This window comes from Protomyctophum parallelum, assembly GCF_964188405.1.
Source record: "Protomyctophum parallelum genome assembly, chromosome: 18".
Classification (NCBI taxonomy): Eukaryota; Metazoa; Chordata; class Actinopteri; order Myctophiformes; family Myctophidae; genus Protomyctophum; species Protomyctophum parallelum.
In genome coordinates, this window is record NC_139716.1 from 32,942,575 (window position 1) to 32,956,710 (window position 14,136).

General features: G+C 42.3%; 1 protein-coding gene across 1 annotated transcript; it reads right to left on the bottom strand.

Annotated features, from left to right (window-relative positions):
* Nucleotides 1–578: 578 nt before the first annotated feature.
* On the bottom strand, nucleotides 579–11,188 carry LOC310875495 (mannose-P-dolichol utilization defect 1 protein-like; the record flags this gene model as incomplete). Its single annotated transcript, XM_083788751.1, is given in 8 exon segments — nucleotides 579–1,843; nucleotides 2,483–2,593; nucleotides 3,831–3,949; nucleotides 8,037–8,122; nucleotides 8,881–9,013; nucleotides 9,806–9,851; nucleotides 9,853–9,872; nucleotides 11,059–11,188. Coding segments are annotated over 8 exon segments (771 nt in total). The 3' UTR covers nucleotides 579–1,717.
* Between the last annotated feature and the right edge of the window lie 2,948 nt (nucleotides 11,189–14,136).

Consider the following 14,136-nt stretch of genomic DNA (forward strand, 5'->3'; position numbering starts at 1 on the left):
TATTTGCAGACTATGAACAGTATGAAGTCTTATTTATTCCATTTGCCTTTTAAAGAGTATTGTAGAATATAAAATTGTAGGATATATTCTTTCTTAGGATATATTTTCTTTTGTCTTTTTAATGCTGACTGAACTAAGCTCCAAGATGTCCTATATGCATTCGTGCACATGGCAAAACGTCTATTCCATTGTATTCTATAGTAGCAAAGCACCGTTGATTGTTCATTTCAACTTCTGTGCATTTAGCCATCAACGTATCTTAACATGTTGACAGCTGATGATCATCATAATGTAAGTAAGTCGGCACACAGGCAGGTTTTTCCATGGATTATCCAACACTGCAGTGACTGAAACCTGTACACACACAGGGCTGAGAACTATGCAAAGTGTGCAGGAGTCTCTAAAACCACTTCTCTTTTCTCCCAACCTGGGAGTCCTAACAATTCACGGTGAGGCCTTTTGAGGTAATCAAATCAACATGTTGCACAATTTTATTTTACCATTTTTAAATAGGTCCTTGCTTTTTTTCCAACTCCAAATCTTATACTGTAGATTTAACATGGCTAACTAGTACAGTAATGGCATCGTTGAATATAAACATGTCTGAGGAACACACGTGTGCTCAGCTTTTGTCGACTTAAGGAGGGAGCTCCAAGAATAAAACGCAAGGAACCCAAAAAAGAAAAAAAGAAAAGAAAACAATTCTATACATTTTCAAGTCACATGTAAGACCATCTCCTAGGGGTGATTATATCAAAACAATAAACATCATCGCTGCATTTGAGATGAAATCATTTTCTCAACCCACGTAAACCTGCCATTGTGTACCAAGCTGGACGAAATCTCCAATCGGAAGGAATGATAAAAGAGCACAATGCGGCGTGGTAGAGACAGACGTTCAGAGATCTCTGCCCATACCGACACATCTGTGAAAATCTCAATGAGAAATGCCAGAACAGCGGCAAAAACAGCTGTGAAAATCAATCCCGATACAGTCCCTATAATGACAAGAATCTTTATTTCAGACCCACATGGGCCCATCCATATAAAAGAAAGCAGCATAGAATAATTATGGACCCTACTTAAAATATTTGCATTGGTTCTGCCAATGCAGCATTTCCTTTACATTTCTGAATGGTCCCACCCTGTTCTAGCCCCTATATTGCATTTAGACGATCTCCAGAATCTCTGTGATCGCCTGGCTACGCAGGACTACTACATCTCCCTTGTATATTCCCTCACCTGGGACTAAACACTGCTGAAGTATGGTTGAAACTACAAGAACACTGGGGCCTCAAGTATGAGTATGTCTGCTCTAAACTAGGTTGGAATCATGCGACGCATCATCTATAATATAATTAATAATTATAGTTCATCATCTGCACTTGAATCAATGGAGTGTTCGCACTGCGGTTGTTTTTATGTGCGTTATATTTAGATATATTTGAGGGGACCCCTCAAAATCCTGTTCGGACCCTCCCTGGGGGGTAACGACCCACAGGTGGAGAACCGCTGCTCTTAACAACATTTTGCCCAAGCGATAAGGGTCACGGTTTGGTTCGGTTTGCAAACGGGCGCAGCTCAGAATCGGCTGCGACCGTTGTCTGTGTATACTGGCCGACATGAAAACTGGAAAGGGAAAAGGATTTGCCCGACAAGACAGTTAATTGTTTCAACTGGACTTCCTGTCTATTGTCATACATGTGTTTACTACTGACTACTCCAGCTTCTTCTTCTGTTGGTCTGGGGAGCTGTTCCAGTAGTACGCCACCTGGAGGGCGATGATGCCGTTGCAGGAGGAGGAGATGACGTAGGTGAGGGCCATCAGTGAGTCTCCCGTTTCCTGTGGAGGAGGAAATTTATATACAAAAAGTAAGTAATATTTTTAAAACTGCCGTTTGGAAAGGACTAACATGAGTCAATGGAATCATTAGTTCTTACTTAGTCACCCATGCCTGCATTTGAATAAAATATGCAGACCCAGGCTCTGCAGGCTCTAGGTATTTTATTTGGGGTATTCCAAGTATTTTTCTCTTTACATTTTTTTAGGCGTTATGGTTTGCATGCATGCCTTCTTGGCCGACAGTTGACAGAAGACCCTGAATTAAAGTTGATTTATTTTACAATTTAGCAGATGCTCTTAATCCAGTGATTTACAGTAAGCAAGAACAACATATGGTAATAAGTCAAATACATAAAAAGATAGTCATCGAGAATCACAAGTAAGCTAAGAATCTAGCATCCGTCTAACAGTAGAATATCTGTTCAATGAAACTATGAGTACCGCTATACACTGTAGAATGCTATGTCTACACGCCTCAGAAACAAACATAACGTAGAATCTTAGTTGCATGTCTTTCCGTCTTTGTGGGAACTGGTTGAGCAGCCAATTAGGACTTAAGTGGTTGAAGAGAGCATGCAAATGTGTGTGTGTGTGTGTGTGTGTGACTACGCATGCAAATAGTATGCAGTGCTTTCATACCTGCAGTGTGGTGAAGATGCGAGCGAGAGATCCGGCAAACAGCAGGAAGACAGAGATGGCCGACAGCTGGCCCGTGTGTCCGTTTCTGAAGTTAGCGGCCACCTGGATCAGCTGAGACCAAAACATACATGATTCGTCACAACGGGGGTCTGTGTCAAGAGAGAAACGCTCTCATTCCATCTTAAGGTTTCACAGGCAGCTCGATAATGGCTGGATGGTGATTCAATTTACAATTTAGTCATTTGGCCGACAGACGCTTTCTTAATCCAGATTTACAGTAAGCAAGAACACGGTAACCCTAAACCCCAACATAAACCTTTTTCTAACCGCATGGATTTAAAAGCAAAATAAAATCTCACGACTGAAAAATGTTTGCATGACCAAGTCCTAAATGTGCGATTTGTGAGACATCATGAAAGGAGACGAACCACACACTAGCACTGATTCCTAAACAATCAATGCAATATGTAAAATGACAATGTTTTAATAATATTGTCCCTGCTGTCAACAAGGTTAAAGAATCAGATTGAGACTATTACAGATTTTATGGAAGATGCTGAAATCGGTCGTGGCGACTGAGAACCAGGGTTGAACTGGCGTTTTGGCTCGGTTCTTAGGGCTGATTCATACTCCTATTTTACCGCTGTTTCGGCGCTGTAGTGCCGAAATGATTTCGGCTCGTCAGAAATTTTCAGTAGCACCGAAGAGCCGACTTTAGGACGGTACCCGCCCCCCGAACCTCAAATGACGTCACATTGTAGGCTCTACAGCGCCGAACCGACTTTTATTCTGCTCTAAAGTAGGAGTATGAATCGGCCCTTAGTCCATGAGCCCGAGCTCCAAAATTGGTAGGTTAATTATGAATTGAGTGGGCAAAACCATACCTATATTAAATTGTTTATAGCCATCAATATAAGTAAATTAATATATGATAACACTTCCGCAGTAGGTTTTTCATATTTTCAATTTCTTTCATGTTTTCTAATATAATACTCATAATAATATATATAATATTTAAATGTACAATTTCAGAAAACTTGTAAGTTATTTGTGTAACTGTAAGTAATCTACTGGGGAAGTTTCATGGTGATAACTATTAATGAACCCATTCATTTATACCTAGTCACCCATATATACTGGAGGTGAGAATTACAAAATGTGTGATAAATATGAAAACATTACTCTCATATTAATTTACTTATATTGATCCTGTAAACAATTCAATATAGGCATGGTTTTTCCCACTCAATTCGTAATTAACATTCCAATGTTGGGGCTCTGGCTCATGGACTAAGAACCGGGTTCGTTTCAGCCCCGGTGGAAAAGGGGCCAGGGACAGCAAACCCACCCTGCCGATGATGATGGCCGGCATGTTGGAGGCCTGCATGCTGGTGACCACTGACGGAGGCGTGACTGGGGACAGGACCAGGGCAACCAGGCCGAAATACACCACCAGGAACACTAGACCTGCATGGGACAGAACACACACACACACACACACGTTAGCTAGAGTTGTTCCGATACCGATATATCAGTATCGGAAAGGCTGCAGATACTGCCTAAAATGCTGGTTATCGGTATGTATGCCAGTCTATGCCATTCCCATACAACACGTAATTTATCACATGAGGATTTGTCATTTCCAGTAATCAACCCGGAAACCCGTTTTCCGTCTTGAAAACCCAAAATGGGGTTCCTGTCCTTAAGGCGAGAACCCCTTTTGGTGTTAGCATTATGTTACGCTTTAGCCATTGAAAAATAGCAGATCTACAAGCTCATAGCGCACAACCGAGTGGCGCGCTACGAGCTTGTAGGTCTGCTATTTTTTTAATAAATCGAAGAACGACTGACATAGAAACATAGCTTTTTTCAGAAAACCGTCAGGATGTAGAAGACATTTTTAGAATCTGATCTCAGGTCAATTAATGGTTAATGGGTTGAAACTAAATGCCAGACACGAGAGCAGGGTTAACCTTTGCTTTTAGGACATATCGTTGGCGTGTTGTAAGCTTTGTAGATGCAGTCTATTGTCGGCGCACAACGTGCTTCCATAGAAAACATGCTGACTTCCATGGAATCCAAATGACTGGAATCAGTACAGTGGTTGAGTGAGAACTTTAATCCATGGAAACGCAGGTTGGACCAGTCCGACTGCCTGCCGTGAGGATGTCTGTGCACTGCAGTGCACACGTGCATTTTATTTATCGTCAGGACTTTTCCACACACTGAACATTGAATCTTCTGCTCCATGCGGAAACAAAAGCAGGTCAATCAGGCCAAACGCAATTTACTGGTACATTGTTTTCCAAAAAACGTCCACAGTATTACTACTATACTTACAGTATATACTCATCCTCATCGTATGACACAAGTATTATTGTTGCTGTCCGGCAGAAAGCTTATCTCCATATTCTAATATTTTGTGTTTTGATTTAGTAAATTAACACTACTTGATCACAATACAGCGTCACACAAAAGCATAAAAAGTTGCAGATCCACAAGCTTTTTGAAATGTAATCCTGAAAAGTAAGTAAGTTTGACTGCGGGATTAAATAATCGTGAGCTCCATCTCCCTGCCTAGTTTATCACTAAATATAAATAATAGGACTTAAGTGCTTACGTCCTATTATAAGTTACTATTATATAAGTTACTAAACAGCTTAGCGGCTACAAGTAGATCAATGGTTTAAATACTTTTGTGTCCATGGTACAAACCAAAAGGTCAAATTCTCAAGGCACTCCTGTATTCACACATCCGTGCTAAAATAACTTCTATAACACTCTTATAACTTTCTAAATGTTTATTTTCCAAACAAAACGTTTAACAATTTCTAAGAAATAGCCAATTTACAAGCACACAATGTGAGGCATTGTGAGCTTGCCAATTGGCTATTTTCTTCTATTATTTTAGAACATTTGTGACAAAACAAAAAACTAAGGTCTTGCCAAACATAGGGATGCCAGATTGTCAGTTATATATTATATTGTAATAATAATAATAATAATGTGTGGTTGTCAACAAATTCCCAACACACACATGGACTTGTCTCACCATGACATACCATTTGGAAACCACTACAGAGTAGATGGTAAAACATTACACTTATCACATGGACTGTGGTGTAATAGCAATGATTACAAAACAACGGTCGACCGAGTAGAGCAAACCCAGCCCAAAGCAGCTTGCTTGTGACATGTGATTGTGTGTTGCGTGGTGTGCAGTGTTGGGCAATATTACTCAACAGAAAAAGGGATATACAATGACAATCTGTTTATTGAGCTTCATTTAGAACTGAATCCAATTGTTTTGAATAATAATATTAAGATTAAGAGTCACCAATCAGCCAAAAAGGCTATAAAATAAAGCAGCAATCTCTCTCGACCTTTTAAATGAAATGTTTTCAAACGGCAGCCAACAAAACAAAAACAAAAAAGTAATATGTATTACCGGTATATGCTATTTTCACGAAGTAATATGGTATAATATTACTGATTTTCTAAAATAAAGGCTTACTTTACTCTTTACTCTTTACTGGGTAAATATTACAGTAATATATTACTAGCTACTAACTTGTTACTGCCCAACACAGTACTGGTGGTGTGATGATGGTGTTTACCTTGGTGACATGTGATTGTGTGTTGCGTGGTGGATGATGGCGTTTACCTCGGTGACATGTGATTGTGTGTTGCGTGGTGTGATGATGGCGTTTACCTCGGTGACATGTGATTGTGTGTTGTGATGATGGCATTTACCTCAGTGACATGTGATTGTGTGTTGCGTGGTGTGGTGATGGTGTTTACCTCAGTGACATGTGATTGTGTGTTGCGTGGTGTGATGATGGCGTTTAACTCGGTGACATGTGATTGTGTGTTGTGATGATGGCGTTTACCTCAGTGACATGTGATTGTGTGTTGCGTGGTGTGGTGATGGCGTTTACCTCGGTGACATGTGATTGTGTGTTGCGTGGTGTGATGATGGTGTTTACCTCGGTGACATGTGATTGTGTGTTGCGTGGTGTGATGATGGTGTTTACCTCGGTGACATGTGATTGTGTGTTGCGTGGTGTGATGATGGTGTTTACCTCAGTGACATGTGATTGTGTGTTGCGTGGTGTGATGATGGCGTTTACCTCGGTGACATGTGATTGTGTGTTGCGTGGTGTGATGATGGCGTTTACCTCAGTGACATGTGATTGTGTGTTGTGTGGTGTGATGATGGCGTTTACCTCGGTGACATGTGATTGTGTGTTGTGATGATGGCATTTACCTCAGTGACATGTGATTGTGTGTTGCGTGGTGTGGTGATGGTGTTTACCTCAGTGACATGTGATTGTGTGTTGCGTGGTGTGATGATGGCGTTTAACTCGGTGACATGTGATTGTGTGTTGTGATGATGGCGTTTACCTCAGTGACATGTGATTGTGTGTTGCGTGGTGTGGTGATGGCGTTTACCTCGGTGACATGTGATTGTGTGTTGCGTGGTGTGGTGATGGCGTTTACCTCGGTGACATGTGATTGTGTGTTGCGTGGTGTGATGATGGTGTTTACCTCGGTGACATGTGATTGTGTGTTGCGTGGTGTGATGATGGTGTTTACCTCAGTGACATGTGATTGTGTGTTGCGTGGTGTGATGATGGTGTTTACCTTGGTGACATGTGATTGTGTGTTGCGTGGTGTGATGATGGCGTTTACCTCGGTGACATGTGATTGTGTGTTGCGTGGTGTGATGATGGTGTTTACCTCGGTGACATGTGATTGTGTGTTGCGTGGTGTGATGATGGCGTTTACCTCAGTGACATGTGATTGTGTGTTGCGTGGTGTGATGATGGTGTTTACCTTGGTGACATGTGATTGTGTGTTGCGTGGTGTGATGATGGTGTTTACCTTGGTGACATGTGATTGTGTGTTGCGTGGTGTGATGATGGTGTTTACCTTGGTGACATGTGATTGTGTGTTGCGTGGTGTGATGATGGTGTTTACCTTGGTGACATGTGATTGTGTGTTGCGTGGTGTGATGATGGCGTTTAACTCGGTGACATGTGATTGTGTGTTGCGTGGTGTGATGATGGTGTTTACCTTGGTGACATGTGATTGTGTGTTGCGTGGTGTGATGATGGCGTTTACCTCGGTGACATGTGATTGTGTGTTGCGTGGTGTGATGATGGCGTTTACCTCGGTGACATGTGATTGTGTGTTGCGTGGTGTGATGATGGTGTTTACCTCGGTGACATGTGATTGTGTGTTGCGTGGTGTGATGATGGCGTTTACCTCAGTGACATGTGATTGTGTGTTGCGTGGTGTGATGATGGTGTTTACCTTGGTGACATGTGATTGTGTGTTGCGTGGTGTGATGATGGTGTTTACCTTGGTGACATGTGATTGTGTGTTGCGTGGTGTGATGATGGCGTTTAACTCGGTGACATGTGATTGTGTGTTGCGTGGTGTGATGATGGCGTTTAACTCGGTGACATGTGATTGTGTGTTGCGTGGTGTGATGATGGCGTTTACCTCGGTGACATGTGATTGTGTGTTGCGTGGTGTGATTCTGTTTTACCTCGGGCGGTTTTCCCTGCGTAGTGCTGGATGAGGAACCCGATGGTCACTGTCTGTAGCATGAGGAAGAGGGCCTCGCCCCACGAACTGTGAGGAAGATCACACACATCGTAGTTCATAAATATCATCACTGTGTTAACATATTAGGTAATCATGGATTAAAGTTAAATAAAATCTCAAGACAAAATGTTGTCTTGTAGAAACAACGTAACAACGTTGTACGATCAAGTCCTAATGTGTGATTTGTGAAACAGTGTGAAAGGAGTCCATCGCACCCATGAGTCTATCATTGTTTCCTAAACAATTAATACAATATGTAAAATGATGTGTTTGTGGCGACTGAGAACTTTAATCCATGGGTATTTGTGACAGGAGATTTTCACAGACAGCAGAGTCCAATTGTGTTTCATATATCATGTGTGCTGGCCGGGTGATTGTTTTCTTCATGGATCTATAGAAATGTCATGTCAGCAAGACTCAGCATGCATGCTCTCCAAATTACCTCCCTGGCGCCCCCTGGGGGCCACACAGTCCCCACTTTGAAAACCTGTGGCCAAAGATCATTGTTTCTCCGAACAATGATTCAGGATGATTAGCTGATGTCGGGCAGAAACCTCTTATGTCAATATTCTAACTTTTCGTGTTTTAACAAGCCCTACCTGATCGTACAACGGCGTCACACGAAAGCATCAAAAGTAGCAGATCCACAAGCTCGAAGCGACGTGTTTCCAGCTTGTAAATCTGCCCCTTTTCAATTTGAATCCTGAGAAGTAACAGCTTTGGACATAATGTTTGAGGTTTCCACCCGACCGACAGACAATTTTGCTTTTGTGTTTGTGTGTTACCTGAAGGGGAAGTTGTTGGCTATGCTGTAGGCCATGGTTCCTGTGATGGCCAGCAGCTCCAGCAGAACAGAGTTGAAGCTCAGACCCTCCGCGCTTTTGGCACCCATCAGCTTCAAGATCTGAGGTAGCTTCACTGTCAGGGCGAAGAAGACAGGGTTGGAGAGAGAGAGAATATTTAGCTTGCTGCTTATCAGAAATGGAAATTCAGAACAGAAATGATGAAAAAAGGAAAAAGAATAATAATATATATATATATATATATATATATATATATATATATATATTCCAGACTTTATATAGCATTCGGAGATTGTGGAATAGTTGTCTGGCTACATAAGACTAGAGACCATCCATTATCTACAGCTGAAATGGTCAATGAAAGCAAGGAGTTCTGTGTGTGTACAAAGTGGTACAGGGAGGAAGCAGAACCCATTAATAAGGAGATCAGGCGTTGAGCCGTTGACACTAAGGTTTGCCCACCTGCCCCTGGCAGGTAAATAAAACTTTGGAGCAGGTTGCACAACCGAGCAAGTGCTCGTTTGAGAGCGGACGCAACCGTCTATAAACACAACACCAGATAAGTTAGATAACTGTCTAAAACACTTGAACGTGGCCAGAGCGCTCTGTCTTCTGGTCTGTGGAATGTAAAATAAAAGCACTGTTTACCTATAAGCTGCTGTTCACTTTGCTACACTTAAAAATACAAACTTAGTGTGTACCGTACACACATTTTCTTCATATTTGTCGTAAAAATGTAGGTATTTTTTATTGCACATCCAGAAAGTGTTAAATTTAACGGTAAAGTGGACATGACCTTTGGACAAGTAGAACATGACCTGTACTTACTTGCCCGATAGGCAAGTGCCTCTGAGACCTTATACCCATGGAGATGGTGCAAAGTGGTACAGATAGAGGGGGATCTTACCCAATACAGAGCCCAGGATGATGCCAATCCCCAGGCCTTTGCTCAAACACGATCTTCAGACATGGTACTGTGGTGGACAAACACGTAATTATCACACATTATTACACTGCACATATAATAACTGCTGCATGAACCCTTTTCACTGCACGTAATTATAATTATGCTTCATTTAGGTTAGCCCTAGAATAGCTGATATTTCCGCCACATTTCATGTAGAGAGAGAGAGAGAGAGAGAGAGAGAGAGAGAGAGAGGAGAGAGAGAGAGAGAGAGAGAGAGAGAGAGAAGAGAGAGAGAGAGAGAGAGAGAGAGAGGAGAGAGAGAGAGAGAGAGAGGAGAGAGAGAGAGAGAGAGAGAAGAGAGAGAGAGAGAGAGAGAGAGAGAGGAGAGAGAGAGAGAGAGAGAGAGAGAGAGAGAGAGAGAGTAGTATAGTATGATGATGCTCTGATGAAGGCTGCATAGCTGAAACGCGTCAGCGTTCCTTTTTGGTGTGTGCCAATAAAGAAATGGAAATGTGAGTACCTTGTCCCCCGCTTGTTTAATTTTTGGGATGTGCTACCTTTTTGGAATTTTTAATTCCTATTTTTGATGTATACTCGATTTGGGTTTGGCACTCCACTGAAAGCCATTGCTGATGCGCAACCCCTTTTTCTCATAAAGTATTAATATCTGTATTAATATCTGATGATAGGATTAACCAGAGAAATTACCCAATAAATCATGCGACGTGATGTGTCTGAAGCCTTCAACATCCAATCAAATAGTGCCCTGTGTATAGTAAGTCCCGCCCCAACGAGCTGTCACAACAAATAACCTTCAGTCCATTCCTGCAAGTCTGACTTATTCTGAAGACCTTCCCATTTGATTTTAGGATAAAATCAGGGCTCACAAAGATGCAGATGCATTCTTAACAGTTGCAAAATAGCTTCCATGGGGCACGGTTGTCCAAATAAACAGCGGAAGTCAACACTACATAACTAAAAGTAGCATTTTTCTAGACCCGTCCTGAATGAACATCGCATCACCACTATTTGCTGTTCAGTGCTCACATCCGGTCTAGAGCCCGCCTACTGTATCCGGTGATATCCACGCACACATGCATGCTAGGACCGTTTTTGTTCTACACTTGATCTGCAAACTGCAAAGTGAATCGATCCCAATCATCCCAGTCGAGGCTGACTTGAGTTGCTTCTCTCTAACGTTTCATTTGATTTAAATCGGACAACAACAACGTCTCTCTCTCTCTCTCTCTCACCGTCGAGGAAGTTGAAGTCGAGGAAGAACTCGTCGTAGCAGGACTCCGGCATGAAGTAAGTGACCAGGGTATCTTTGAAAGGCTCCATGAAAGAGGAGCTCCGCTCCATCACTACCGTTTCAGCCGCCATTGTTGTGGATGTGGAGCGATGAGGTGACGTAGCGCTCTGTCTGTCTGTGCTGATGACGTAGCGCGGTGTCTGTGCACACCGGCCGGCAGGGGCGCGTAGTTGAAAGCCAATGTAAAAAAAAAAGCTTGGATAAAAATGCCTTTTATTAAACAACACGGAATGCAGCAATGCTAATCGCTGTCCCAGCAAATTTCTAACACCCGTGGCCCACGTGGTGAGTACTATTTGAAATCTGAAAGTTTATGTACACGTTTACTTCTTGTAGAGAAGTACGAGCGTCATGTGAACCATGGCTAACCCAGAGCAGAGTTGATTGAAGTATGTATTAACAGTTTGCAGAATGGGTAGGCCTACATTTCACACGAAAGCACAACTCAATACAAAGACTGTTACAGTGGACGACACACTGATAAAGCACTCACACTTGCCTACAACAGGGTCCACCATTTTCAATTCATCAGAACATTTAGAGACGTACAAATATACACTTCTATATAAAAAACAGGAAATCATGTAAGGGTTGGGAGGATTCAGATTTTATGGGGCCAGTTTCGAATTGCAGCCGTCCGTAGCAGCCCTTTGAGAGCGGTTTTGAAGAAGTCAAGAGATTTGCATGTCTTAATGGCTGTTGGTAGAGCATTCCACATTTTGGTGGCATAGGAGCGAAAATAATTTAGTCCCTTGTTTGTGTAGAAAATCTTGTGGACCAGAGTCTGGTCCACAAGATTTTCTACACCACCATGATCCCTCACCAGACCCTCACCAGACCCATTGCAAGATGCTGTACTACTACTGTCAAAGGGTTCAGGGGTGAGCTGGGTTTGGGGAGTGAGGCCAAGTCTGGAGCCTTGTTTTAAGGGCCTTTGTGGTGCTGTGGTACCAAGATGAAGAGGTGCATGCATAGTCGAAGAAACCTTGTACGAGGGTTCCTGTTAGGGCCTTCAAGGCGTTTTTGTTGACCAGTGAGGAGATCCTGTATAGGAAATATTAGGACTATTTGGTTGACTTTTTTGATTATGTTGGTGACCAGTTACGACATTGAGGGGGCAGAAAACTGAGCCTGGAGAGTGACATGACAAGCTGGAGTTTGAAATACATTTTCAACTGTTTTAAAGTATTGTACAGTGACTGACAACTACAGTCCCTGTATGTGATAGAGGATTTGATTTGATGAACGAGATCAAAAAAGCATCCGGACCATTTTATTGAAGTGGAATATTTGGAGCAGTTGATACGAATCAAGTCGAGGCAATTAAGAACCACACGGGACCATCAACCTGGACAAGGTGTAGCCTACAACTCGCGGAAGCATTATGAGCGGTCAAACTAGGGGTTTGTGTGTGTGTGTGTGTGTGTGTGTGTGTGTGTGTGTGTGTGTGTGTGACAATGTGTTCTTAATACCAATAAATGTCATGGGCATCCAAAAACAATGTTTCTTTTTTATTGTAACTGACTGAAATGTAATCGTAGCTGCAAAATTACTTCTATAAATACTGAAGATTCACTGCAGAGTAACATGTCATCAGTGTTGGAAAAAACACTCACATAGAGGTCTGTACTTTGTTAACCGGCCGGGCCCCCGGGCCCCCGTGGGCCTAGAAGTCTGTACTTTGTTAACCAGCCAGGGCCCCCAGGCCTAGAGGTCTGTACTTTGTTAACCAGCCAGGGCCCCCAGGCCTAGAGGTCTGTGCTTTGTTAACCGGCCGGGCCTCCGTGGGCCTAGAGGTCTGTACTTTGTTAACCAGCCAGGGCCCCCAGGCCTAGAGGTCTGTACTTTGTTAACCGGCCGGGCCCCCGTGGGCCTAGAGGTCTGTACTTTGTTAACCAGCCAGGGCCCCCAGGCCTAGAGGTCTGTGCTTTGGCACTCTTCTTTCTACACAAAATGGGCCTATCTTGGGTGTGCCTTACCCTTTATTCCTAAACCTCTTTGCCATGTTTTTACTATCTTGAAAAAACATTTTAAAATAGATCAACTAGCCTATCTACATTGACACTTTGTGAGCTTGTAGATCGGATATTTGAACAATTTTTTTTTTTTTTTCAAATTTTTCAAAAATTGCAAATAAGTTTAGGGATAATTATAATATAATATATATAGGGTAATACCGTATAAGGCAAGCTATAACACAACATCTCTTTGCCAAAAATAGGTGAATCAACAAGCTCACAACACAGTGCAAAATGTTGCAAGCTTGTAGCGCTGCAATATTTGCAGAATGTTCACATATAAGTATTATGCAGAATAGTGCTGATTATAGTGATTCACGTGATAACATTAACTAATTTGTATATGGTTAAGATCCAATACCTTGTAGACAAACAAGGTAAACTTCTGTGGGGGAAAAAGTGATTTAGAACAATCGTGTAAATTATGACAAGAAAAAATATTCATTTTTATTTCATGTGAAAAAAGTGGCAAGTGCGCAGTGGGCTACAGGGATAAAAACAAAATTCAAAATGCATTAGAATTTAAAAGTAGCCTAATATGTGAAGGAGGTGTGATTGAAATACTGTTGATCTATCTTTCATAGATATACTTAATTAGCTATTAAAACCAGTAAGACCTTTAGGGTGAGGAGTTGAGGACCCTAAAAGGTGAGGTCGCGTGCACTGGCCATATATGGAGCGTGTCTTGAGTGTACCAGGTTTGATGAGGTCTGATCACCATATGGAATGTCAGAACAGGTCAGCTGTATATGGAGATCTAAGGGTGGCAGTGGGGGCAGTGTCTTGAGTGTACAGGGTTTGATGAGGGCCCAGGTAGGTCCGAGACTTAATTTTCGGGCCTGTTGAGAACTCTAGTTTTCGCCGGCTGCCGGGCACGGCTGCAGGCCCGTCTAGAGTTTAAATGGACAGGTATCAGTCAAAAGGGAGACATCGAAGAGGAAGGATGGATGGGGAAGGATCAACATATGGAACAGGGTTCTGCCATCTATCCATGTACTAAT